The 27,926-nt window shown below is 43.5% G+C and overlaps 1 protein-coding gene across 8 annotated transcripts in view; it reads left to right on the forward strand.

The window, feature by feature from the left end:
• Positions 1 to 27,926, forward strand: part of hspg2 (heparan sulfate proteoglycan 2) — an 85,859-nt gene that overhangs the window by 39,740 nt on the left and 18,193 nt on the right. For 5 of the 8 annotated variants that reach the window (XM_079273184.1, XM_079273186.1, XM_079273188.1 and 2 more), the window contains exons 1-36: positions 85 to 215; positions 305 to 484; positions 735 to 931; positions 1,319 to 1,466; positions 1,675 to 1,802; positions 2,042 to 2,128; positions 2,361 to 2,428; positions 2,700 to 2,755; positions 2,983 to 3,123; positions 3,340 to 3,513; positions 3,790 to 3,969; positions 4,075 to 4,193; positions 4,320 to 4,431; positions 4,987 to 5,100; positions 5,268 to 5,395; positions 5,561 to 5,647; positions 10,723 to 10,793; positions 10,975 to 11,039; positions 11,159 to 11,299; positions 12,082 to 12,273; positions 12,574 to 12,612; positions 13,676 to 13,942; positions 14,056 to 14,109; positions 14,743 to 14,826; positions 16,166 to 16,258; positions 16,339 to 16,431; positions 16,673 to 16,903; positions 17,018 to 17,131; positions 17,233 to 17,360; positions 17,910 to 17,996; positions 18,184 to 18,242; positions 18,668 to 18,832; positions 19,048 to 19,158; positions 19,556 to 19,656; positions 20,422 to 20,602; positions 25,623 to 25,682. In XM_079273184.1, coding sequence (XP_079129310.1) covers positions 126 to 215; positions 305 to 484; positions 735 to 931; positions 1,319 to 1,466; positions 1,675 to 1,802; positions 2,042 to 2,128; positions 2,361 to 2,428; positions 2,700 to 2,755; positions 2,983 to 3,123; positions 3,340 to 3,513; positions 3,790 to 3,969; positions 4,075 to 4,193; positions 4,320 to 4,431; positions 4,987 to 5,100; positions 5,268 to 5,395; positions 5,561 to 5,647; positions 10,723 to 10,793; positions 10,975 to 11,039; positions 11,159 to 11,299; positions 12,082 to 12,273; positions 12,574 to 12,612; positions 13,676 to 13,942; positions 14,056 to 14,109; positions 14,743 to 14,826; positions 16,166 to 16,258; positions 16,339 to 16,431; positions 16,673 to 16,903; positions 17,018 to 17,131; positions 17,233 to 17,360; positions 17,910 to 17,996; positions 18,184 to 18,242; positions 18,668 to 18,832; positions 19,048 to 19,158; positions 19,556 to 19,656; positions 20,422 to 20,602; positions 25,623 to 25,682 — 4,345 coding nt within the window. In that variant the 5' untranslated portion in view covers positions 85 to 125. Of the gene's footprint in view, positions 1 to 51; positions 216 to 304; positions 485 to 734; positions 932 to 1,318; positions 1,467 to 1,674; positions 1,803 to 2,041; positions 2,129 to 2,360; positions 2,429 to 2,699; positions 2,756 to 2,982; positions 3,124 to 3,339; positions 3,514 to 3,789; positions 3,970 to 4,074; positions 4,194 to 4,319; positions 4,432 to 4,986; positions 5,101 to 5,267; positions 5,396 to 5,560; positions 5,648 to 10,722; positions 10,794 to 10,974; positions 11,040 to 11,158; positions 11,300 to 12,081; positions 12,274 to 12,573; positions 12,613 to 13,675; positions 13,943 to 14,055; positions 14,110 to 14,742; positions 14,827 to 16,165; positions 16,259 to 16,338; positions 16,432 to 16,672; positions 16,904 to 17,017; positions 17,132 to 17,232; positions 17,361 to 17,909; positions 17,997 to 18,183; positions 18,243 to 18,667; positions 18,833 to 19,047; positions 19,159 to 19,555; positions 19,657 to 20,421; positions 20,603 to 25,622; positions 25,683 to 27,926 lie in introns of those variants that run through there. The other 3 variants (XM_079273191.1, XM_079273187.1, XM_079273190.1) reach the window with 3 other exon arrangements.

Here is a 27,926-nt window from a genome sequence, read left to right on the forward strand (position 1 = left end):
GCATTTAGAGCATAAAACAAGGCTGAGTGAATCTGTTATTCTTACTTCCAGGAGTGAATGTCACCTACCCATCAAGGCCAGGCACTCCTCCTCTCTCCTCCACTCAGCTTCTCGTTAACCCAGAGATGGAAGAGTTCCAGCTTGTCGACCTGTCACGCCGTTTCCTCAACCTTGACTCTTTCTGGACGCTGCCTCGCCAGTTCCTGGGCAATAAGGTAAAGAGCAAAATGATCTACAGACTGTATTGTACTTCACTAAATGTCAAACTTAAGCATTCAATTTATTTCTACTTTTTTTTTTTTAGATTGACTCCTATGGAGGTTCCCTGAAGTTCAAGGTGCGGTACACATTGGCCCGCGGTCTGTCTGAGCCAGTGGAGAAGCCGGATGTAATGCTGGTTGGAAATGGACGCAGGCTCGTGTACCGGAGAGGCAACCCTACCCCTGCCCGAGTGGTCAACCAGAGGGACATCAAATTCACTGAAGTGCGTCTTTGGTTAAGAAAGAGCAAATTCTGCACAATCCTGTGGTTCATTTGTGATGACAGAAAAATGTTGGAGCGGTTGTCCACAAATTCAAAAAAGAGGATTCAAAAAAATATGTTCACACCACATTTCACAAACAACTAAATCTATCTGCATAACGTAAAAAATTCAAGAGCTGAATATCCCCTATCAATATGATGAAATACATTTGAAGTCCATGCACCAGTAAACCTGCTTGGCATTGTTTTAGGATAAATGGCAGCACTCCAACGGCCGCACTGTGAGCCGCGCAGAGCTGATGATGACGCTAGCCAACCTGGACGGCATAAACATCCGCACTATCTACGACAACCACATGGTCAGCGTGGCGCTCGGTGACATTGTCATGGGTACCACCACTGTGGAGTTCAGCACTCTGGGTCATGCTAAGGATGTCGAAGAGTGCAGGTAAGACATGAAACACCTCAAGCATGACACTGTGGGGTTAAGTGAGATGGGAGATCTTTACAAGCCTTCAGACAGCAGTCTACATTCGAAGCTACCTTTTCGGGACGTGTCCAGCGGGCACGTACTCGGAGTGAAAAGTGCTGCACAATTATACAGTGTCATTCATATACACAATGACACTTTTTTAAATGGTTTGGTTTGGTGGCCAACGTCTAGCCAATGACCTTTGTTGTGTCGCATGTCATTCTATCTTTGTTTTCTTCAGTCAGTTGTTTTTTATTTACAACATGAGAAAAGTTAGCAACTTGTTGTAATTTGACTCATCATAGTTGTGTTCTGGAAACTGATGAAACTGTGGATGATGATCCTCATATTTATCTTTCCCAGATGTTCTCCTGGATATTCAGGCCTGTCCTGTGAGACGTGTTCCCCCGGTTTCGAGCGTGTCCCTGGCGGCTCCTATCTTGGCACCTGTGCTGGTTGTAACTGCAATGGACACGCCAGCGCCTGTGACCCAATCAGTGGACACTGTCTGGTAATGGTTAACTCCCTTTTTTTGGGAGCATAACAGATGTTTGTCTGCTTAAAGCTGTGGTTAGCAACACTGGAGAAACCAGATAGAGTAGGCTCTAATTCTCAGTAAGAAAGCGAGTAAGTGTATGTCCCAAAAATGTCAAACTATCCCGTCCTATTTTGAGTGGCATCCCTGCACGAGAATGAGCAGTGTGTTCTCCCTGCCACAGAGCTGCCAGCACAACACAGAGGGCCCTCAGTGTGACAAGTGTCGCTCTGGTTACTTTGGTGACCCGAGCAGAGGTCGCTCAGATGACTGCAAGCCCTGCCCCTGCCCCTACTATGAGACCTCACGGCGGTAAGGTCACAGATTCACTCAGACCACACACAAACATCTACTGTACAAATAGGGGACCACACATACACACTCACTTACCACACACAAGGCATCAGAGGGAATGGCCTGTGTTGTTGTTTTTTTATTACTCCCAAAAGTGAGCTCATTCACATTTGTTTGGTGCTGGTTCATTCAACATGCTACTCATTAAGCCACTATTGTAGATTTTAATCTACGGCGTTTTCCTCTGGGCTTTGTAGGTTTTCTGACACCTGCTTCCTGGACGTTGACCAACAGCCAACATGTGACGCCTGCAGGCCCGGCTACACAGGAAGACGCTGTGAAAAGTGAGGAAGCTCATATCATCAACCGTGCCCTTTAAATTGCAATTTAAATAAGTTTGTAGATGGCACTAATATTGTTTATCGGACACAATATCCCTCTTTAATGACTGGCAGTAAAGATGAATTCATATACTTTATCACAAGATTGTTATGAAAACTATTAACAACACAACCTACCCCAGAATATGGTTTTGAGGTAGGATAGGTAAATCATATTGTTCATGTTTTATTTCAGGTGTGCTCCTGGTTACCAGGGCAACCCTCTTCTGCCTAATGGAAGATGTTCTCCTTCCACACCTACCCGTGAGTACATGTTCGACAAATGGCCCCAACGTTGTTTTTAAATTCTCATTTCAAGGCATGAAATTGAAAGAAGCTGCACCTGGATTGTTTTACCATCCAGCGATATGACCTCAAGGAGGTCTGTTTAATGATTACCCCCCCCCCCCACACTGGTGTTACAGTAGGCAGTAGTATGTGGTCATAGCTCAGGTATGCAGAGTGGCTGGAACACTCCCAGGTGCACTTTCCACCCCATACAGTAAGTCTTCTTTCCATTGCTCCCTCCCTGCAGAAAGCTGTGATAACAGAGGATCTCTCACCTCCCGCAGCAGACCATGCAGCTGCAAGGTATATATATAAACTGCTCAGTGACATTTTAAGATTATATTCTAACCTCTATTGTGAAATCTCTCGTATATTGGAGGGTAACGTGTCTTACTGTTTAGTTTAGTCTTCTGTTATAAAAGAAACTAGCTTGGCAGAAGAAAAATCAAACCAGTAAAACAATCCAGACAAGTATCCAATTGGCAGATGGATTACATATGTGCGTGTGTGTGTGTGTGTGTGTGTTTCAGAACAACGTGGCAGGCGCTGTGTGTGACGAGTGTAAGGCCGGATTCTTCCACCTATCGGAGACTAACCCCGAGGGCTGTCTACGTTGTTTCTGTATGGGCGTCACCAAACAGTGTGCCAGCTCCACTTGGAATAGAGATCAGGTGCGTTGCCAGTCTACGAATGGTAAAGGGGGGGGGGGGGGGGGGAATATATGTTTGGTATCACGGTTTGACTCGGTGTTTGCCCAGTGCCGCTGAATCAGCAAATCCTTTCAGATGCTAAATGGTGGGATTCAATGTACAAATGGTGATTGTGCTGGAGTGCGAGCGCATGTACATCTCAGGTCACATCTCAGACAAATAGTTTGTGTCTCTCAGGTGCGCGGAGGGGTGAACGGGCAGCTCTTCCACCTCTCCAACAGTGCCAACACCAAAACTATCTCCGAAGGCATCTCCCAGAGGGGCTCCTCTGAAGTTGTCTACCGCTCATTCTCCAGCGTCTCCAATGACATCTACTACTGGGTCCTGCCTGAGAGCTTCAGAGGAGATAAGGTGAGAGGAAAACCACAAAGTAGAGAGCGGGCTAGGGGATAAGAGAGGAAAAAACGATCAAGTGTTCGTCAAGCTAGATCTGTCTGCTCTTTCTGTCCCACTCAGTCAAGCCTCAACATGTTGTCAAGTGAAAAGGCTGCACTTACCCACACAGAGAGCCTCCTTTGAACCTTTTGCTTGAGTTCACAGTCAGGCCCAACATGGGAGTCTTGTGACTTCCCCCACAGTATCATAGAGGGGAAATACCTTTCCACCATTTCATTTTGTTTTCACCAGGTGACGGCCTATGGCGGGGAGCTTCACTACACGGTGCGGTTTGAACCGTTTCAGCGCTCGCTGGTGATTGACGGCCAGCCAGATGTGGTTCTCCAGGGCAATGGCATCTTCCTGGAGCACTTCTCCCAGACCAAGCCTCTTCCACGTGTCCTGCAAACTGTGACCGTGACCTTCAGAGAGGTGTGTTTCATTGTACACGGGGGAAATATCATTTCGCTAAATCTGAATCCTCGCGCAATTTTAGTGGACTAAGCTTTCTCCTTTCTCCGACCTTCTGGATGCTAGTCTGGATGGCGTCGCTCTGATGGGCAGCCATGTACTCGTGAGCACCTACTGATGGCCCTGGCTGACGTTACTGTCTTCATGATCAGGGCCACCTACGCAGACAACATGGCTGAGAGCAGGTATGGTGGGAGCATCCTCTGCCACTGCATAGCTCATTCACATACCTCAAAATGAATCCAAAAGCATGTATGCCCTTAATGGAGCATTAAGTGTGTTGTTAATTGGATGCTTTTGGTGTTATTTAGTATCTCAGACATCAAGATGGACGTCGCTGTTCCTCAGTCTACTGGTAATGAACGTGCTCTGGAGGTGGAAGAGTGCGCCTGTCCTCAGGGATACAGAGGACCCTCTTGCCAGGTACACGTGCAGAGTTTTAGCAAATGTTTACCGGTAGTTTGATTTAACAACAAAAAAATGAATCTGAACCAAAGGTCCACTTTCTAGCTTTTTTTAGAGCTTTCATCCGCATCTCACGCTCTGCATCAGCAGAAGGAGTCTGCTCAGTTGTCATGGAGATGGCTCATCTGTCATCAGGTGACCTAATTATCGTAGGATCACAACTGAGCCGTCTCATGACATCTGAGCCTGAGAAGACTGAGATTTAGTTGTAAGCACAAAAAAAAGCTCGTAAGTGGACCTTGATTGAAGTATTTTACTCTTTTTTTTTCAAGATCATGAATAAACATTCATGCTCAAGATGAATTAGTTTAATTTAGTATGAAGAAAGAAAGAGAAGTCAGGCAGTCACAGATATGCCACAGATAAGCTTGTTAATAATAGCACAGTCAACCTTTTTCCATTCCCGTCCTTGATGATAATTGCAGTCTGTCTCCCTGCTGCAGTGGAACAAAGACGTGTTCCTCTCTGCCATCACTTGTCTCTCACCTGAGGTGTTTTTCCGTGTTGTTGCAGGAGTGTGATGAAGGTTACACTCGGACCAGCTCTGGCCTTTACCTGGGCACTTGCGAGAGGTGCGACTGCAATGGTCACGGCGGCGGCTGTGACACGGAGACCGGCAGATGTCTGGTAGGTTTTATGCTACTCTTCTTTTTTCTTTCTTTCTCATCTGTGCAGTGGAATGCACGAATGGTTTTGTTGGCTAATCCCAACATGTGGAAACACTTGCAAGTACTGTATGTTCAACTCTTCCATGGATCTCACCTCTTTTTTTGTGTGTGTGTCCTGACCAAAAGCAATGTCTCCACAACACCACCGGGCCACGGTGTGAGCGCTGTCAGACTGGGTTCTATCGAAACCCGGCAACGGACGTTGCTCAAGCCTGCCAGCCCTGCCCCTGTCCTGGAACGGCCTCCAGCAACCAGTGAGTTAATTATTCTGTTGAATGAAGGACAAAGGAAAGTAAACAGTGTGCAATGCCAGTGCTGAAACAACTCAAATGCCCCAAAGGTCACACTGTATATGAAAATAACATGAATACAGCCCAAAAAAGCATTCTCATGGTATGTGTGGCCCTGTGTTGGCACAGATTCTCCTCCACCTGCTACCTGGAGTCCGACGGCCAGCCGACCTGTGACAACTGTCCCCCTGGATACATTGGCCGACGCTGTGAAAGGTAGGCCCCCCCCCCCCCCCCCCCCCTTCATTTTCTGCTTTTCCTTTTCTACTATGTCTTTCTCTCTTTTGGGTTACTGGGTTGGCAGGCAGCAAGGTTAGCGGGGGCTGGCAGTAGCACCCAGTGGCTTCATTCACAGGAAAGGGAAATACGCATGTCTGTGGTTCGCATCTCTTTTGTTTTTTTCCCCCCAGCAGTTGCGATTGAGTGGTGTCAGTCCAGGGATGGTGCCACCCATTCGGATGTTTTTATACTGTGTGCTGTTTTTCTAGATCTGCTGGTGGATATTATTTTCTTGGATTTATTGATTTGCAAGATGTAAGGTCATCCCTGCTGTGGTAGAATAATATATCTTTGTTGTAGGATAAGGGGCCTTTGGTGGTACTGATTATGTCATCACTCAGATTTTATTGTTCGTGGAAAAGAAATTTGCCAAAAGAGGAAATAAAGTGCTCTATGTCCTGAGGAAACCTTAATTTTAGTCTGCTTCAGATCCTACCATTGCTTTCTTCTTTCCTTTGCTTTACCTCCGAAAGCATTCTCGGAGGTGGCTTCCTGCTTCAGCTTCAGCTTTGCCGGCAACGTTGGCGTTGGCTCAAGTGATTTCTGTCTGACGCACAGACAAAATATAATCTGGGTTTCAACGACATAAATGTAGATGTGGCATTTATGAGGTCTCCTGTCTGGCCAATCAATCTTTGCTGCGCCGAGGGCAAAGATGACGAGGTGACTTGGGTGTAAGATGCAACTTATAAGTAATTTACTATCTGAACGTCTCTGCCTGCATCATACCTGATTCTGCTGTTTTGACATTAAGAGAAGAGATGCCGTCTGCAGACAGTTGTGGGGACCGCTTCCTGGACAAGCATGTAGACGGCCTCCTACCTGTGCTATGTGGAGCTGAAGCGGTATTCAATTTCAGCTGGGAGAAAGAGATAGAATCGTATGGCAGTGGAGCTGATGATGAGACCACAGCAACAGCCATAATCCCTACTCGGACTTTATTGTCTGCAGCAACTCACCATCGCACCACTCGTTCCACTACAGCAGCTGTGGTGGGCTTTGTCTCAGTCACCCCCAAGAGATCAGCGACCAGACTCCCACCACGCTTCACCCCCAGCCCAGAGATCAGACACTCCAACTTCCAGCACCTCCTCCGGATTCACCTTAACACCTTTAACCAACGCCTGAGCATGCTGGAAAGAAACACGCTTGACATGAAGGAGAGCATTCACACTATGGTGGACCAGCAGAATCATCTCAGCTCCCAGCTGAAGGAGCTCATCGCCATCCAGTCAGCTGGGGAGAAGAACAAGAATGTTGGCGAGCTGGAGAAGAGCTACACAGACATGGACACCCGTCTGAGCAGGCTGGAGGGAAGGCTGGAGATCCTGATTGACGGCTTCACTGCCCTTGCTCAGGAGATGAACAAAATGAAACGTGCCAGACACGTCTCCCGTTCGCTGCAGGAAAAGAGGGCTCTGCCCTCACTCGCTACAGTCAGAGAAATGCCATTTACCAGCAGAGCCACAGTGCCCAAAAGCATACCTAGCCCGGGCCTCCCCGCAAACAAACCCACTTCTGCTTCTCAGAGAGGGAGAAAACTCAAGTCAGCAACCACCACTACACCAGTAAAGAATGCAGTCAAATCCGAAAGGCTGGTCTCAACAAGGTCAACGATTAAGTTTCGGACCACCCTGGTTAAACCTAAGACTACTTCAAAATCTGCATCTAAAGCTACAGTGAAGCCTCAAACAAAAAGGCCTGAAGGTAGGAGGTCCGCTGTGACAGCGAAACGTGTTTCACAGCCAAGCCAAAAACACCGAAAGCCAGTAAAAGAAGCAATTACAAAATTTCAACTGGAGCCACCATCTCACCAACCAAGGCCTGCAGAGCCTGGCCAAGCCAATAGAAAGGATTCTTTACCGATCAAAAGCAATGGACGCAACCAGGCCTTTCGATCAGATGCGCCAGTTACCAATAAGGTCCGGGAGGGGGGAAAGCCTTCAGAAGGCAACTCAAAGAATTTGTCGAAGTCACATGAAGTTAACTCTAACAAGAATGACAAAAAGATAGAGACCAACTCGAAAAAGTTGGTCTTTCACAATACAAAGAAGAATTCTGCGAAGAACACAGACTCAACCACTAAACCCACCAGGGCTACCGCTGCAAAGAAGTCTCACGCAACAGTAAAAAGAACGACTCCTGCTAAAACGAAAAAAAAGGCTACTACTGCCAAGAAGAAGTCTTTCACGACAGTGAAAAGAAAATCAACTAAGACCAAGGTTGCTGCTGCGAAGAAAGTAACTAAAAAACACCCGAAGAAGAAAACTCAATCTGGTGTTTTGAGCCTACTGCAGTTCTTACAAGGAAATAACAAGTCTGCAAAGCAGAAAAAGAATCGGGACGGTTCTCTTCATGTTGTTTTGGGAAGGCTGGCCATTCCAATCAGAATCATCCCTGATGACTAGGGAATAATGTGTTGCTTTTCATTATTTTAATTTGTTTCCATTCTGTATATCTCTATGCTCTGATCCTGATATTTATGTCTGTTACACGTCAATGGAACTTAATGAAGGGACTGATTTTATGCCACGGGACTTTTCAGATGCCATCCTGATGTGGTGTTATATTATTATACTAATTACTTTTTAAGGTGTGTTTTATTACAATCAGAACTGTTGCTGTGCTATGCTATGAAGAGATAGCTTAGCAGTAGTACCTCTTATGTGTCAACATTTGTCCATTGTGTTATTGCCAGACTACCTCAAATTTTACACCCCGACCCTTTGTTCGATCATTCCAAGAACCCCATGACCATCAATGTTGTTTCCTGCATTCTCATGGGAATGCTTTATTGTTCTCCAATGTGTTGATGTCTTGAAAAAGCTTTACACCTCCATGCCACTTTGTGATTTCAGGACTTGTATGGATGTTTTTAATCAAAGATCCCAAACATGTTCCATTTTTGGGTATTTTTATTTTTTTTGATTGTCTTAAGAAGATTGGTTAAAGTATAAAATGTCAAGGGTAAAGAACAGGTACATTATAAACTAGATTAACAACCTAACATCCCCCTAGTGGCAGTACATGCTGTAATAATAATTCTATGCATCGTTTTGAAAAGGTTGGAAGAGCAAACAAAACATACTTATTTGTTATTCGTAGAGCTTAAACAGTAATGAGGCCCTTCACACTAATGAATTGCCACCAATTTTCTAAGAGACATTTATGGTCCCCAGAGGATGCTTTTCACGTAGCACGACCAGCAGGTCAAAATGTAATTTGTTCATGACTTGGTTTATGACCCATCAGCCTCAGCTGTACGTTGTACTTACTCTTAATGGTAAACATGGCAAAAATGATACCCGAGTATGTGAGAACAGCATCTCAGAGCTGCTAGCATGACTGTAGACTCTGTCTGGTGCATTAAACCTCTTGGGAGCATGAACATGCTGGCATTTTTCCAGTTAGATTATGAAGCATCTTGGTGAAAAGTCAACATTATGGACTGATGGGGGCTAGTTTTAAAGGTCATGGGTTCAGCCAAAGCAATAAGAAATTCATCATGGACTCATGGAAATCCTACCTTTTGTTTTGGAAGTCAAATATATATATAAAAAAACTCATTGTAAGGCCAAAGTATATAGGGATTATCCTCTGTGGAGCATGACATTTTACAACAAACTTTATATTTTTATATTTTGTACGGACCTGATGATATTTTTGCCCAATAGCGGCACTAGAAGAAATGACGGATGTACCTTAAAACAACTTGATTCATCTTCTGGGGACCATGAATATCCGCAATCAAATTTGATGGCAACTTTGCCAGTAGTTGTTGAGACCAAAGCATTGACTGCTGACCACCCAATATTTCCACTAGGGGGACCGAGGTTTGATCTACCGCTGAGCAGCTGTCATATCATCAGCATTTAGAGAAATATAAGGAATGCATGGACACAGTTTTCAAGATCATTCTACACATTTTGGGGGGAATTCAAGTTTAAATTGTTTGTAAAAAATGTTTTTAATGTGATGTAAAACTAAATTGTTTATCATTTTGTGTTTATCATGAGCTGTATGTCCACGCAATTTTGGTGTTTTCCCATGACCAAATCTATTTTGATGTATTTTTCATTCCCCCATATAATGACATTTATCCTCATCTTTAAATCTATAAAACAAGACTGACTGGTGGGACTGAGTTAACCATCCCTTAGAAACTACTGTACGTCTCAGAGTTAGTTTGAATAGAGTTTCCCAAAGCAAGTACCGGTACATAGCTTGGAAGTCCTCTTGTTGGCTGTTGACCCGCGGACCTGCCAGAGGACAGGTGAGGTAAGACTGACAGCAGCTGCTCACAGGGCAGCCTGCACAGATCTGGGGTTGGATAAACGTTTGCTCTGGTGGCAGTGGTGGCAGTGGCGTTGTTTGCTTGGGTTGAATACATGTTGCTTTGCTATGTCACACTATCTGAACAAACTTTCCTCATTGGCAGCTTAGCGTCCTCTTCTACCTCTCTTCATATCAAGTCTGTCTGTACTCACCTCTGCTTTGTTCTGATAGCAGTTCTGTATTCGTGAAGCTTTTATTTTAACTTTTTTTTTTAAATGTGGTGATATTTTCTCTTTTAATGTTTCTGCTCCTGTGCAAAGGTGCTCTTCAGTTTCAGCTGCATCACACACACTCATATGAGAGATGGAATCAACATCTGAGACATGTTGAGGCTATGCTTCGTCCATCTCCAAGCAATATTTCATGACCTTCGTCTCTGGGGAACCTGTTTGTGTTCAGTGCAAAAGCTGGGTGTGTCTATAAAACTAGTGCTTAGTGCAGATATGAGTACTTAGTGTGTGGAATAACGGAATAGTTTGTACGTTGCTTGTCTGAATGACTCATTCCTTTGTTCGTGGTTGAGGTCTGTCTTGGGTCAAGAAGACTCTCCAAAGGACACGATTCATTAAATGTATCACCTATTGCAGACCTCCCAGCTTCCTGCCTCATTGTTCTTTGGGTTGTATTCTCCTTGACTGGAAATATTCACTCAAACACATCTTCTATTTTTGTTTCAGATGTGCAGCAGGATACACTGGCAATCCACCGCTTGGACAGAGATGTATTGCCGGTAACAATGACGTCAATGGTACATACTGTGTTTTAATTCAGAAACATGACAGATATTGTTCCATCTTCTAGCTTGTTCTTTATCTTAAAAAAAAAAGTTGCATAGATTCCCTCCATGTCATTAATCTGGATTTAACAATGTCTCTTTAGATCGAGAGCATGTCCACACTGTAACTATCTGGTCTACTGTCCTGTTTCAGGTAACTGCTACAACTGTGACCAAAGAGGAAGTGACGGTTGCAATAGTGGTGTGTGCCGCTGCAAGGTGATCAAACAAACCAACTTACTGGTGGTTGTTATCTTTCGTATCTTCGTTTCCCACCTCCAAGGCATACTAGAATGGACGGATTTCTTTGTGTCTCATCATTTAATAATGTGTTGCAGTTGAACGTCGAGGGCCCATCTTGCTCCAGCTGCAAGTCTGGAACCTTCCACCTCAGCCAGGAAGACAAAGACGGCTGCCTGTCCTGTTTCTGTATGGGCGTCACTCAGCAGTGCTCCAGCTCTACCTACTACAGAGACCTGGTAAGGCCTTTAAGTGGTACCTGACACAATGACATGGCAACAGTGCAATGGTTCACACCTCTGAACAACCAAACCAAATGTAAAGTTTGTTCTGGATAAAGCAACGAAGTGGCAGCAAAGATCATATCAACAAGAGGGTCACACGATTATTTCACAGCAAAAAGATGTGTGTGGTCTAAATTCATTCATTCAGTCTAGATTTGCCCTCATCACACCATCCTTAAGTGGTTCTAAACCAGTGAGATCACATCCATCGGCGATGTTTGACAGAGGTTGACTGATATCTCCCCACGAGGCAATTATTTCTGCAGATCTACCCTTTCCCCAAGTAACTGCAAAGATAGATTTTGACATGTTGTCTCTCAGAATTTCCCCAGAGCCAAAAGGGTGAGCTCTGGATGTGAAATCTATAAGGTCGCATATAGACTTCCCATTTAGAGTAAGCCCTGCACAGGCAACTAAAAAAGACAGCTTGGTGGATTGGGAAGCAAAACAGTTTTAAGTGCTGTGATGTACCAGTAAAGCCAACAGATAGATTATCAAGAAATACTGAAACTCATAACAGTCTTTACTTGAGTGAGTTGTTGCTCCCTAAATGTCTGGCAAGACTCAACAGCAGCTGATTCGTCAGTGTGTGGCTTTGCCTGTTTCCTTACAATGTTCACGCTGTAAGCAAAGTAAGCCAAATGTCCAATCACATTCAAAATAGCTGCTGTAATGTCAGCAGTTATTACATCTGTTTTATTTCAACTGCATCTAAATATACGTTTATGCTCTTGCAGGTGTCCTCAGTGTTTTCTCCAGGAAACTTCCAGGGATTCGCTCTGGTGAACCGCCAGCGCACCAACCGTATCTCCGCTGGTTTCACTGTGGAGGTTTCCACTGAAGGCACTCAGCTGTCCTACACCAACTTTGATTACCTGGGACAGGAGCCTCATTACTGGCAGCTTCCAGGGGTCTACCAGGGAGACATGGTCAGTACCAAAGAGCAAATACAGCAGCTTAATCAGTGGAACCAGCCCAAAAAAGACTACGAACCCATTAATGCTGTGTATAAGGGGCTGAGCAGCACTCGTCACAAACTTGTAGACCGCTCTTATTCTATTGCTGTCTCCATTTTTCTCCTTAAAACTTCAGCCAATCTTTCTTTTCAAGCTAACTTCATTTCAAGCAGATTGCTTTTTTTTTCAGTCTTTCAGATTTAGTGGGCCCCAGTGTCCACTTCCATAACATAGCTCTCCGTTTCTTTGTGTTTGCCTCTGCACTCTCTACAGAGAAAATCTCTTTTTGCTCGCACAAAACGAGCAGAGCAGGTACAGTAATGTCAGTCAGTGGCTGTAGTGGTGAGACTAGTAGTGCAGTGATGTTCGGCATGTTTAAAAATAACTTGATGTGGCATTGTGTAGAATACTGAATGCGATACATTCTACTTTTTGTGTTTTAATCACTCTTGTGCTTATTGAATTAGAAGCATTGTGTTTTACAGCAACGTTTGCAGCTGAAAGTGGCCACGAAGTGTTTCTTAAATTTGACCACGCACAACACAGTATGTGCGTATTGCACACAGAAATTGTGTTCTGCTCCACATCACATGAGCCATGTAAACAGATTGATCATTGATGTCCATTAAAGCACTTCATACCGTTTAACTTTGCTCGAATAACACTGTCCTAACACTCCCGAATACCATCCGCTCAGTGATAAGGAAAGTGATCCAAGAGCTTACTTTATCCACATCAACAGAGTGACTCGCACTCACCAGAGGAGCAGCTAAGGAAGGATGCTTCTATTTGGGACCTCATGGCCTCTGAACGTAAAGACATCCACAGAGTCAACATAACTGCATGAACTGCACCGTAGATTGTTATAATGAAGGCAACACTCGTGTTTCTGTCATTATAAGCTGACACGCTGAGAGTTTGTGGCCATCTGTGGAAAACTACATCCCCCTCCGTACATAGATGCAGCAGCATGAAGCATCACCTTGGTTCGATGAAGGATCACTGAGCAGGAGCATGTTGTCAGACTCTACGAGTGCATTTGCATGTGTGTGAAACACAAGGAGGTCTGAGTTGGGACGCAAAGTCTCAGGAAAGTTACTACAGTGCAGGAAGTTGGTCATTTGTGTGTTTCATCGGCGTGATTCGGCTGTTTGGAGTGAGAACTATTCCTTCAGCCCGGCCCAAATGTTGTTGTGCAGCACATCCAAGCATCATAGACTAAAAAGCATGACTCGGCATGTTCACTTCCTTACGTTGATCTGCATCAGTGTACATGGTGGAAGAGCTTAATTCCGAATCCCGTCTCCGTTATGTTGACTGTTACCATGGTTACATATCTTCTGTATCTCCGGTGCTCCGCTTTCCGCCTCTCCAGGGTGATGTCAGACAGCTGGATGACGAGGTCTGGGCTCTCTTCTCTAACTTCTCCAATGGACAAGCTGGTTCCTCTGCATTCTTTCCCTCCTCCTCTAAATCCTCCACCTCTTCCTCCTCTTCTTCTTCCTCTCGGATCCCAACTTCCTCTTCCTCTCGATGGTCTTTGCGTAACCTGAGCCCCTCGTCTTCCCGGTCTGGTATATCCTCTTCAGTTAGGCCAACCAGACCCCATCCCTACTCCGCAGGCCGCTCTCCCCATCTGCAGGTACACTCTGTCAGAGATTGCAAGAGCTTTAGGAGTCTTTTTTTGTTTCTTGGTAATATTCTTGACTTCTGGTATTTCTCTTTGGGGTCTGGCCCGGGCTGTGGATCGAACAGAGCAAGAACTCAGTGAGCAAGACTGTTGCTCGTGCTTCTGTGGACAGCAGCAAGGTAGACCGTGGCATGTGGCGGACTTCATGTCTCGCCTCTGTAATGATGTCTCTGATACTAAAGCTTTAAAAGTTAATAAACAACCAACTGTCCGTAGTTTGTCCAGGGCAGTTAATGTTCAGTTCAGAAACTCGTAACAGCACCTAACAGATATGATAAAGAATAGATTTGGTTTGTAGTTACCAAAGAATGGATCATTTACACGGTTCCACTGCTTGACTGGGTGGTATTCTCCGTTGTTAAGCAAATAGCTGCCTCTCAGAGCTTTCACTGTAATTGTCCACTTGAGAGTAACATGGGCTTTACAATGCTCTGTCATTACGACGGCGTTATATCAGCCTCTTACTGAGGCACAGGTGCACTTTCAAATTGTTGACAGGTGTTTTAGTCATCAGAAAGGGCACAGTGCGACTTCAATGCTGTTATCAAATTGTCAGTGGAGCCTTTAATAGCACGCATACTAAAGTACATGTACTTGAGAGTTCAGCTGAATGTCACACGTTTGTCCCAAGATTCTTATTCTTCGGCGCGCTTGCCTGCTTGCACTACTTCTCTGCCTGCTTATTATTCAAGTCTTGCTGACTCCCTCCATCTGTGCCTTATTCTGCCTTTCCTTCCTCCTCTGCCTCTCAGTACGCTCTGGTCTACAAAGGTTTCAGCTTGCACCAGGATGATCTGCTCTACTGGCAGCTCCCAGCACAATTCACAGGGGAAAAGGTAACAGTGAGAACTTCAGGGGGGGCCGTCCCTTCCTGACCGAGAAAATACAGCACCCGTAGTATCCTCCGGCCTTCCCCATGCCCCTCAGCCCCCATCCTCATACTCCCTTCTATCCAGCCCCTCACATGTCCTTTTAAAGTGTGCCTTGGCAACTACTGAATGAGTACTAACACAAAGAATAAACATTACATTGCACTTTAAATTATACAACTTACGTGAAGTATCAAGTACCGCACTAACTCATGGCCTGCTGTTCAGACCGTGGTAACTATGTTTGGTAAAGTCAGATAGCTCCGGGTATCAAACAAATGTCCCCACAATGAGGAAAAAATGCAAATGACGTCGGGTGCTTTTCCGTTCTGAGTTGAACTTTTTTCAACTGGTGGCGTTCGGGGTGTGTTGGTTCAGGGCGCGATAAGCTTCACTCTCATTGCAAAGGATTACAAAAGGCTCACACAGGCTGCTTATACGCTCTCTGTCTGATCAAGGCCGAAGAAAGGCGCGTGCCATGACTAGTGTAAGGTTGTTCATAATCCACGCACACATTTAGAAATAGAAACTTCAAATATCCCTCACTACTCTTGGGTTTGCCCTGGTTGGCTGTCTTAGATTTAACATATATTCTATGAAGGGCTCGAAATACAAATACCAGAAGTCATATAATTGTCTTCTGTGTCTTTAAAGGGACACTCCAGTGATTTGGTTTTGCGCTTTTACAAAGTTGGCTGACTCACAAGTTAACAATAGGAAATAAACAGCTCAAATTGAAGCAGCAGATGCCAGGATATCCTGACTATTAGTCTCTAGAATGGGTCAAGCTCCATAACAACTTCGATCCTACTATTCCCATAATGCACCTGGATAGCATATTTCATTAGATCCCGTCTGCATTCTAAATTCCAACTTCCTTCAAAACCCACATCCCCGGTTTGCAATGTAGGCTTTCTGTTCAACATTTTAAGCCTCAACCCAAGCTCAGATATTCCTGATGACATCACTATGACATCATCAGGGTTATTTTTTTAAGAATTAAGAAAGCTCCCTTCCAGAGCCATGGTCGACATTTACAATCATTTTCATAGGCTGAGTAGTACGCCCCATGACGAGTGAATTACACAGGTTAACTGTTACAACAACTTTCACGTGTCTAATTAACTTTGCTCCTTCCCATCCTTCTAGGACATCGGATTTGACTGAACTGTACAATCTGTGTTGCTTTAAGAAGCCACCTGGCATTCATTTGTACATTTGATGTTTTCCGTTTCATCAAGACAATTCCAGCATTGTTTGACCTGGCAAAAGATCTAAAGCCTCTCCCTTGCTAACCATGTCTTAGGTGGGTTCTTACGGCGGCAAGATTAAATACTCCATCTCCTATGTGGCTGGGCCAAGAGGAACACTACTTGATGATGGCGATGTCCAGATTATTGTGAGTATATGCCGTCATGCTGATCCACTGTTTTCAAAGCATTTGTAGCTTTTACTGACCTGTCAGCGTTGTTCTTGTAGGGTAACGACATCACTTTGGTAGCTAGCAAGCCCTGGAAGAGGAGGCAGCAGGGCAGCAGAGAGACTAACCAGTTTGAGATTCTCTTCAAAGAGGTGAGTGACCCAGAACAATACTCTTACATGGTGAACAGAAAGTGTATCGACCTGTTGAAAGCATCTGGCCTGCTAAAGGGATCCATGACATGCCTTCCTAAAAAAGGACAAGCAAATAGATCACATTATTATTTATCAATAATGAAGTGGTGTTTTTATTTCTGATTAAAATACATGAAATGAAAGAATAAATGTGCTCTTACTGCATGAGAAAAGCCAAGGTTTCCATTTTGTCTCACAGGAAAACTGGCGTCGTCCTGACGGCATGCCGGCCACCCGCGAGCACCTGTTGATGGTTTTGGCTGATCTGGATGACATCCTGATTCGAGCATCCTACTCCACTGAGATGCGGTCCTCCAGTATCTTTGATATCAGCATGGAGGTGTCAGTGCCTAACTACAGCGGCTTGGCTCAGGCCCTCGAGGTGGAGCAGTGCCGCTGCCCACCTGGATACCGGGGACTGTCTTGCCAGGTACATTTTTGTTTTTTGAATGGTTGACTTCACTGAGAGAAATACAAGCAAATTGTGCTTCAATAAAATGCTCATTGTTGTATGATAATCTCAATCACATTATGTTTCTTTCAGGACTGTGCACCTGGGTACGCTCGCACTGGAGGAGGTTTATACCTGGGCCATTGTGAGCTCTGTGAGTGCAATGGCCATTCTGACTCCTGCCACCCTGAAACTGGCATCTGCATGGTACGAAGCACTCGATTAAGCTATGGCTGATGTTTGGCATGTTGTTGTTAGGTTATAGCATCCTGGGCAGATCTATAAACATGGCACATTTCTTCTTCCAGAGCTGCCTGCATAGCACTCAGGGGGAGCTCTGTGAGCAGTGCGCTCCTGGCTTCTTCGGTGACCCCACTGTTGGCACTCCAGAGGACTGCCAGGCCTGCGCATGCCCTCACAATGACCCAGACAACCAGTGAGTACTGGTGCTTATACCAAGACTTCACATTCCACCTCCATTAATAGCTCAAGACTCCGTGTACGGCTCACTTGCTCTTGTTTAAGCAGCAAATTCTACTGTCTTGTAAATTCTGGAGTTTCGTTTCTGTTATTAACCTACTTCCTGCCAACTAACAAGAAATAGGATGTATTCATTTTCCTACTTTTTTTTATTCTCATTGATTTAATTTGATCAAATCAGGATTTTGTTGCCCAGCAGTAAACAGAATATTGGAGAATTAGTGAAGATAATTTCAGTAAAATCAGATGGTTTCAGTCAGTTGCTTCCACTGCAAATTGACTCGTTTTTTTAATCAAGTATCAACTTCTGGTGCCTTTGCTGTACTCCCATGCTTCAAAATATTCATAGCTGTGTTATGGATATCCCGAACTGAAATTGTCTCATAAAGATTTGTTCCAGTCAATTGACAGCAAACGATCAATGTGAGACCTAAAGAAGAAGTTGATACTGAACCTTATTCTGCTCAACAGTTCATCTCCTTGTCTCTGTGTGTCACTCATGCAGGTTCTCCCCCACCTGTGAGAGCCTTGGAAATGGAGGCTACCAGTGTACTGCCTGTCAGCCTGGGTACACTGGCCAGTACTGTGAACGGTAAGATAACCCTACACCTTGTCTTGATGTGGGTCAAAACAGTTCCTGAAATCATTTCATGTAGTTAGTTTTGATAAATTGCACCTTCTAAACACCGTCTAAATAGGAAACACTGCAATTTTCCATGGTGGGTATTTCTATCAAAACTTGAGCTGGATAAATCAATGGTTTTTTTTACCATCATCAGTTGTGCTCCTGGATACGTCGGCAACCCTCAGGAGAGACAAAAGTGCCGTGCATATGATGGTAAGGCTACATTTCACTGAAGTAAAAATATGACTGGGGAGAGACGGAGCCCCCTGTTCCCGATGCAAACTGTCAGTCGGTGTGGACTGTCCAGAGCGTATCAGGGGTCTGTGGCAATGTTGGCATTTGACCTGACCTGAAACACATACCTCGTCTTGTTTACCACGCTTCGTTGGTGGGCCTGTTTTTGCGGCGTCATCACAATTGATAGTTATACAACCAATGTGTAACAGATTAGATAACTTTTAATAATGGTGACTTCACACTCCTTATTAGATCAGTTGCAGTTCTGCTGAAAGCATCTGAAGGAAGAAAAATCCAGCTCACTGCCTAAGCTCCCTTTGTGAAATACCACTCTGATGCCATTTGTCTGATGTTTTAGAAAGTATTCCTGATTAGTTTGTCATGACCTTTGCACTTTGCAGCTGCAGCCTCACTGGTGGTGAAGGTTTACCCAGAGAGGGTCCTGTCATCCCAGGGTGGCTCTGTCACTCTCCGGTGTCAGGTGTCCGGCTCTCCACCACACTACTTCTACTGGTCCAGAGAGGATGGACGATCCATCTCCAGCAGTGTTGACAGACGCAGACAAGGTACGGCACACACTTCAACCACGCGGCCACAACAAGTGTGGGATGGATGAATGATCGTGTCCTGTAGATCCACGCAATCCCTAAAATGCAATTGAAGTGTGACTTGTGCTCTCTTTCTTTTGCTTTTAATCTGAATACATATATTTTATATCATTGATAGACGTATAGGACGACACATTTATGTTTGAAAACAACACCTGTTGATGTGTGTGCAGGAGCAGAGCTGTACTTCACCAACGTCCAGCCGAGTGATGCCGGTGTCTATATCTGCACCTGCAGAGACCAGCGCAGCACCAACAGGAGCCGCGCTGAAATTATTGTCACAAGTGTGTATGGTCTCACTGCAGCATTAGCTAATAGGTGTTCCCCTCATGCTGCTTAGTGCGGCACACTCAACAGATACCATCTGTGGTTAACACATGGGTTTGCTTATGCACGGATTATGTAAGACCTCATTCTTTAGTTTAGTTGACTGTAGTGTGGAGCTTCATTTTTACATTTTGACTGAATTTCTGCAGACGATGAAGAAAAGGCAGCAGCGCTAACCGAAAGTGCAAAGATGCTTTACTGGTTTTATGCCAACATAGAAACTACCAGTCATTATAATTTTAGATTTTCACAGAGTCACCTGTGAGTGTTGATCTTTCATTTTGTGTCTTGCAATACACGAACTGTATCTATGACCATTCAGTATAAATTAATTATCTCTCTGCATTTCACCAGGTGTCCCATCCAAAGCCATTGAGGTCACAATCGAGGAGCCCAAAGCCCAGACTGTCAGGCCGGGGTCCACCATCAATTTCATCTGCACTGCAAAGAGCAAGGTAACCCTGGACGATGATTGTAGTACAGAATAGTTTGACATTTTGGGAAATACTTGTATTCACTTTCTTGCCGAGAGTTGGAAGAGAAGATTGATCACTTCCACTCTTATCTGTCTGTTAAATGTGAAGCTGGAGCCAGCAGCTGGTTAGCTTAGCTTAGCTTAGCATAAAGACTGAAAACAGCTAGCCTGGCTCTCAAAGGTAAACATCTCCATCTATCAGCACCTCGAATTGAAACTCACTGCTGGTTGCCCGGCTCCTTCGTGTTGATAAAATGACTCCGTGCCCTGCCCTGTAAAATCACAAGTTGTTGTTCAACGCTTCCATTTTTGTTAATTAGGAGCTTTGTGGCTACTGGTAGGCATATTTTGTTATTGTTGGACAGAGCAAGGCCAGCTGTTTCCAGTCCTTATGCTATGCTAAGCTAATGGTCTGCTGGCTCTAGCTTCATGTTTAGCATACAGACATGACAGAGGTACATTATTGATCTTCTCAGCCAGAAAGCGAATGGAAAAATAAAACTGTTATTTTAATATAAAATGTTTGAACTATATACTCTGGCACTATATTTTACATTACTTTAAAAATCTAGAAATGTGGTTCACTTCACTTCACGTCTATATATGATATTAAGCACACGTTGACACAGTGCTGTATGCACATACAACAGAACGTTTAGTCTTCATTAAAAAGTTGGTCTGCGAACAACAAGAGCATTTTTTTCCCATGTTTGAGATTGCATCTTCTGATGTGTGTGTGTCACAGTCACCAGCCTACACCCTGGTGTGGACACGGATGGGTAACGGGAAGCTGCCCAACCGGGCCATGGACTTCAACGGCATCCTGACAATTCAGAACGTCCAGCCCGAGGATGCAGGCGCGTACGTTTGCACAGGCTCCAACATGTTTGCCATGGACGAGGGCAATGCCATCCTCTACGTGCCAGGTTCGTGATCCTCGGCACCGCCTCCCATTACCCATCACCCCCCAGCTACCCTACCAGCTCTGGCTCCCGTAGTTTCCCTCCCCCTAAACTCCCCCTCCAGCTTGCGATGGTGCATGCTTCTCTGTGTTACCGCATCTCTCATCATGCACTATAAAACACTCAGCTCTGGGTTAACAGCATAATAAGCTTGCAGCTCTAACTCCCAATGCTTTTGCCTTCTGCTCTCAGATACCAACATAAAGGCTGTGTCTTATTATCATACTGCCAATCAAGCTCTTCTTACTGCCTTTTTAAAACTTGCTGTTCTGTATGTCTCTGCTCAGTGGGTATGAAGAAATACAGCTTGTGGGTTTGGTAACACTAAGACTGTATTGTATACATTTTCCAGATAGTGTATGGGGTCAAGTTGGCAGTAAGAGATTTAACTAATGGGTTCTCAAAATAATGACGCATCCACTACACTTCAGTCTAATGAGCTCTCTTTGGGATCAGTGATTTGTGGGTAATGCTTTCCTCCAACACGCTACTGAGGCTACTGCAGATTTATTTCTTTCCTCTTCATATTTTATTTTTCACATGGGTTGAATTAATTGGTGGTGGTTTGGTTGCTCCTTGGTCACTGGTACAGTTGCTGGTTTCTGCTGTTAGAAGTTTCACTAGCAGGGTGCTGGATTCTGGTGTCTTTACCTTTTGGGCTCCCGGGGCAACTCCCTGCCTGAGCTGTAGCGTATAATGATGAGGAGGAGGAGGAGGATGAGGAGGAATGTGGATGCCACGATTGGTGCTTAGTGACTCTGCGACTGACACTCAAACAGGACTTCAGAGTATCTGCAAGAGATGAGAAGTAGGAAGAACCCCACTACCACTGATTTATGTGTAACAGTATTCCTTCCTGAAATTACTGTCTGCCGAATGAACAAAGCGGTGCTATTAGCCATGCAGTTGGTTGAATTCACTTTCTAAACGTGCTGATATACGTGCTGTAATATCACTCCTTCATTCCTTTAGTTTCGGCATGAGTCGGTCGTGTTTGTATCGATTGTCACTTGTCAGATTTAGTTGGTAAAATATTTCTGATCTGACTTGAAATGCCAAAAGAACTTTTTTTTTTTGTTATCCTAATTTTGTCAATAATCATCTCCAATTGTATATTATGGTATTTTGATATTCATCATGTCATTGTTGCTGGCACATTTTCTTTTTTTGATTGACTGAAATATGTTATCCTGAAATGTTTCCATGAAATCAAATATATCAGAAATGTTAGAATTTCTTTTTGGCAATTTTTTTTTCAAGGGAATTTGCTTTGTGAATGCAATTACCCTGCATGATGTGTGTTTACATTTCAGCATGTTCAAGTGTTTTTATAAGCAACTAATTTTATATATCTCTGAGAACATCTTACACTTCAATTACATTATTAAAATCTTTTGACCTGCATTACTTTACAATGACTGCATGAGCTATATTTGTTCCTCCATGACTCAAAGGCTGTATGATTGGAAATATACCCAAAGGTGCTTCTGTAAAGATTTTACTCTCACATTTTTTTTAAAGAATACCCATCTGATGTAATGCACACATGTAACGTATTTATCTTAACTGTGAAAATATTTTGTGAAAAAGGGCAAATTTGATTAAAATAATGACAATTGATCAAAGTGATTTTCTAATTCATGGATGTGTATCACTTACATATATTACCTTGATCAACCACAAGCTGTATGTGTGCTTTTTAACAGCTGAAATGGAACGAGTGTTCCAATGTTTGAAACTGCTCTTTGCTACTAACCTGCATGTCTCATGTACACCGCATAACTCCATCTCTCCTTGAGCTGCTGCACAGCTTTCATAGTCATGATCTTTGAGCGTACGTGTGTGTGTGTTTGTGTATCTTGATTTTGAATTCACAGCATAAGAAGCATTTTGCAGCATTTTTGGTTTGTGTAAAGTGTGAGATAAGCATGAACTGTTCCACGCAAATGGGCATTCTAACCAACATACCTCAATTCCCGATGATCTTCATTTCCTCGATAAATAAACATCAGGTAAGTGTGAGAATGGAATGAGTTAAATGGCACCAACCAATGTTCCCTCTAATTTTTCATGTGTCTGGGCATACACACAAGCTCCCTGAGCACACTGAGGACCACTGTGAGCAACATCAGATGTGCACGCTGTGGCCACACACCAGTATCACACCTGTTCAAAACCTTGGATCATAGCAAGTTACATGGCTTATTAAAAGAATCAAATTACAGCAGCAATTTTCACTAGTTTACTTTTAATATAAGTGATTTGACAAACTTTAAAGGAAAAAGACAAAAATCTTGTTGTTCATGAGATGTGTAGTATGTTTTATGTGAGAGTCCTGCTTGGCCATGGGAAGAGTCTTGCTTTGGCCTGTGTGAGGTCCTGTTGTGGAAGAAATGATACATATACACCTTTCAGACATAACATTTTGTTCACATTAAAACATTCACATTTTGCACAATGACGTGTGCTGTAGCTTGTGATACAGTGTAAATTCCTGTAACTCTGTCTGTAAAATATGTAATTACTCAGTTTTTTATTATCATTTCTACTCCCCATAAATTATCTAGTAGTAACATAATTTAATGATTAATATCCAGTGGTGTATAAAGTACTCAAAAGCTATACTTGAGTAAAAGTAAAGATACCTTACTGGAAAACTACTCAAGTAAAAGTAAAAAGTCACCTCTTAGAATACTACTTGAGTAAAAGTCTTAAAGTATCTGATATTTATTGTACTTAAGTACAAAAGTACTTAAGTATCAAAAGTAATTTTCTGATATTAAATGTACATCATAACCTGAACATTAAATGAACATCATAACCTGTTCATTGAAAGTAAAAGTACAAGTAAATGCTGTTAATAAAAAAGCAAAGGGTTAGAATTGTGAGAATTATGAAGTTTATTCTTTTAAGTGCTGTGGCACCATGACCAAGGACATGGAGCTGTGTTGAACATAATTGGGTTGGCTGTGATCCATCCAGGAGCAACAATGTTAAACATAATATATTGTACATAAGTATACTTTTGCATCTACTATGAACTTATCATCATAATTCTCCGTAAAGCAATATGACACTATGAAGGAGTTGTAACAGTGCGTTTATAAGTCTGCTCATTAGACTAGAGGATATAGAGGACAAATGCATAATATTATGTTCAGCAAAACATATCCACTTGATGCATCAGGTCAGTGGTTTGAGAAAGGACGCCTGCCTTGTAAACTCCTATGGGCCTGATTTGAACACAAAGGTTTTGCTCAAGCTGAATCTGCAATTGGGCGACTGCTACCATCATAACTCCATCTGATCATCCACAACATGACTCAAATATCAAAACATGATCAATACTAAAGTAACAACACAGTCATTACTTGAAACTGAAACATGTCCTGTTCATCTTCAAAAGAAGTTAGTTTTCAAAATTGCGAGAATTCCGTCTCGCTCATCATGGGCTGAAGACTAGTCATGCGATGCTAAATATCCTTTCACAGGCCGCTGAGGCAGGTAGAGGTGTGTTCAGCGTCACAGACAGCTTGCACACAGCTGCGAAGAATTCCCCGAATGCTGCGCTCTCGCGGCTCCTGTCAATCCGTGTATATAGCTACAGCTAACGTTAGCCAACTAGTGCTGCACAACTGTCAACACTTCCTCAGCTCACTAACTCGCTAGCGATCCACTGGTGTTGGTCTTCGTCACCACCGTCGTTTGTTGCGGGAGTAGCAGGTGCTTCCATTTCTGCTTCCATCATGAAATCAGTCATCGTAGAGTGGAATTATACTCAGGTAGTCGCCCGCTAGCTATAGCATGTAGCATCCTGGGAATCACTGGGAATCAAACACCGCGGCTTTGAGAGCACTTGTTTGCAATTGTGCATTAACGTGATTAACCAATGATTTAACTTGCTGCTAGGACCACTGATTCAACAAACCTGCTTGCTTGCAGTCTGTGTTCCACCACAGTCCCCGACGCTGCTCTCATGATTCATTTTGTTTCTAAAGATAGATTTGATTTTGTAGCGAGTAACGAAGGTTTCAGGGGAAATGTATCGGAGTAAAAGTATCAGTTTTCTTTGCAAAATGTAGTGAAGTAAAAGTAAAAGTAAACATAAATATAAGTAGTAAAGTACAGATACCCAAAAAAACTACTTAAGTACAGTAACGAAGTATTTCTACTTCGTTACTATACACCACTGTTAATATCCATAAGTAAAAAATCTTAATAAATGTCACTAGAATATGCACAAATCTGACTTAAATTTTACCTTATTTTTCACGTCTGTCCTTCTCACTTCTCCAATGGTTGTACACTTTGTCCAGGTTGATGGCTTCGTCTGCTTCTTGCTTTGACTTTATGTCGCTGCCCGTTCGTTTCGCCATGATAAGGGGTTAGCATTTGCGTCTCGTAACTCCGCCGCACTGTTGATAGCTAGCTAACCTGCACGGCGCGAATGGGCAGGGCAATAGTGTCAATGCTATGATTGGCTGCGTAGCGTAAGTGAACCGAATCGTATCATTGGCTGGACACCTGTCACTCACTGAGTTACGTTGCAAAATAGTACAGAAAACAAAATTATTATTATTATTATTATTGGTTTAATTGATTAGATAAGATTAGGACTAATATTAGATATTAATTAATACGTTTATGTTGAATTTTATTTTATGCGCTGCATAGATTTTCTTGTGCGCTGAGAATGTGCGAGCAGTGCGCGATTGCTCAAGCGCGCAGCTTAGAGGGAACATTGGCACCAACCATCATGATCAAGACATTATCAAATAGTGAGCTGGTGCCACTTTAATTCAAGTTCAGGATTTTTTTTTTTTTTGCATGTTTACATTGTGTGTGTGATGTTTTTTGGAATCAATTAGACAAAACCACAACAGCCCAGCAGTTTGGAGATAAGTGTCTCTGGGGGAGGTAAATTTACTGTTTACCTGTCCCCCCCTCCCCCCCCCCCTCTCTTCCCTTCCTCCCACAACTCCAGAGGCCTCACAGACTCAGATGTTTTACACAGCCTATGAAATGTTTGAAGGACATGGAAAGCGTAAGTCCGCATGGGCATGGTTTCCTTTCTGCCGGGCTCCCTGGAGGGACCGGCCTCTCCCTCTCTGTGTCATGCATGCACTCATCTTCCTCAGCATGGATATACTGGTGGCCTGTTAGCGCCCATGTACAATCCACCAACCAGCATCTGCAGGAACTCCACAAACACGACTGGCCAGAGCCTCTGTGCTGTCTTATATTCTTTGTTAGCAATCGTCTTTAGTGGAATTCAGAGCTAAAGATGGATATATGCTTTCAGTATATTAGTATATATTATACGTTGACAAGTTCCTGTCATGTTAAAGAGTCAAAGCTTGGATTGTACATGAGCATTACTGGCTCCCACCTGGCTCTTTGGGTTCATCGGGGTCCATCACTGCAGGAAAAAGTGCATCTAAGGACAACTCCTCATGAATGTTGAGTCAAGTATCCATCATTAAAAAAAGATCGCAGTCAGCGTTGTACAGTAACTACAGGCCTAGAATTAAAAAATATATTTTTCAAATGCATTTCAAAACTGGTAGTGTAAATGACAAACCAGTAACACTACTTAAGAGATCTGATAACAACAGTTGGAAGCTAGATGCTTACTTACAACGTCTCCACATTCAGAGACGAGCGATGTCCCCTATTCTTCTTTCTCTTTGCACTTTGCGTTTTCCTTTTCCTCCTCAGGAAAGGTGCTATTCCTGGAAATAGCTGTCACCTTGGCTTCAAACATCATGCTGTGCTTAATACATCCTATCACAACCTCATTGCATCATAGCTGAATGTGGGTAGCAGACTTGAGTCCAGTGTGAGAGGCCTGGTTTCAGTGCGTCGTACAGATGGAAGTGGACTTAAAATAACACCGATAATGTGATATTAATAGATGGAAGTCAAACTATATTGCGTATGTAATTAAGAAGTCAAAGATTTAATTCATTCAACGTATAGGAAAACATATTTTCATTCTTCACCTCTGGTAGTATCTCGGGGTATCTTTTGTACAGACATTCGTGGTCCCCAGAAGCTGAATCATACTTATTTTGGGGATTACCTTTTGCATCAAATTTGTGGTTATTAGATGGATTTCCATAAAATTTGGTAAACGCATTCAAGTCTCCTTCAGAATTAATTGGAATAATACCTTTGGGGATCTTTTACCTTTTTCATTTAGCGCCATCATCTGGTCAAGATTTTAAATTTGTCCAATACTTTTGTTTATGACCAAATACCAGCAAAACAGCCTCAGCTATACTTTGTGTTTAGAGCTAATTAGCAAAGGTTATACGCCAACGTGCTAAACTTTACAACTGATGAGCATCAGCATCTTAGCTTTGTCATTAGCACTGGCACTCAAAGTAGTGCTGTCCAGTTCAACCTCAACGAGCAGCTAGCAGGGCTGTAGACTCTTAGTCTTGTTTAAATGTATTTTTTCTGTTTTCTTTTAGCAGTTAAAATAATATTCCATCGACCTCCATTGTATTAGGGCGAAGACAAATCGCTAACTCGAGATCTGGACAGATCTATTCAGACAAAACTGTCCTATAGATAGCACTAGAGGTGGTGAAGTGAGAAAGGAAGTGTTTTCCTGACGCGAGTGAATCAACGCACTATTTTAATCCTAGAGATTTACAAAACACGTGACAGAAACTCTGCAAAATGCTCGTATACCCACATTCAAATCATTTTCATTCTTAGATGTTACTAGTCTGTTCAGTATAGACGTCAGGCAGTCATGTCTGCCCCGTGTCCCACAGAGGACAAAGACACGTCTCTCCGCCCTCTAGTATTGATGTCACTAAGGTGAGAGAGTCAACGCTTGGCCAAGGTTAGAGCAGTCCCAGAGGCTTTCAGCCTGCTCAGATAGCCTCGTACTCCTCCCTCCCTACTGAAAGAGACCTTTCTTTTGCTCCGGCACCCTGGGATCATTCAAGATTGAATACAAAGCCTAGCAGCCTGGCAAACCGGCGCAGACGGCAGTAGGCCCCGAGGCCATGCCGATGCCAGCCTGCCACTTGTCATCCGTTTGCTCTGAGGATTCCAGACTGCACATGGGTGAGGGTGGGGGCACAGGCAGAGGCCGTCACTCTCAGTTTGATCAAGTGTCACTGTCATAAAAACGCATTCCCACAACTCAATGGAATACCCAAGCAGTGGTTGTAGTCTCCTGACGAGGGTTCATATTCTCACTTCCCCACCACGCCAGTAGAGCCGTCTACATTATCCTGCTTTATTTCTCCACGTGCCCCCTGGGAAGCTT

Source organism: Melanostigma gelatinosum (genome assembly GCF_949748355.1).
Source record: "Melanostigma gelatinosum genome assembly, chromosome: 8".
NCBI classification, from domain to species: domain Eukaryota; kingdom Metazoa; phylum Chordata; class Actinopteri; order Perciformes; family Zoarcidae; genus Melanostigma; species Melanostigma gelatinosum.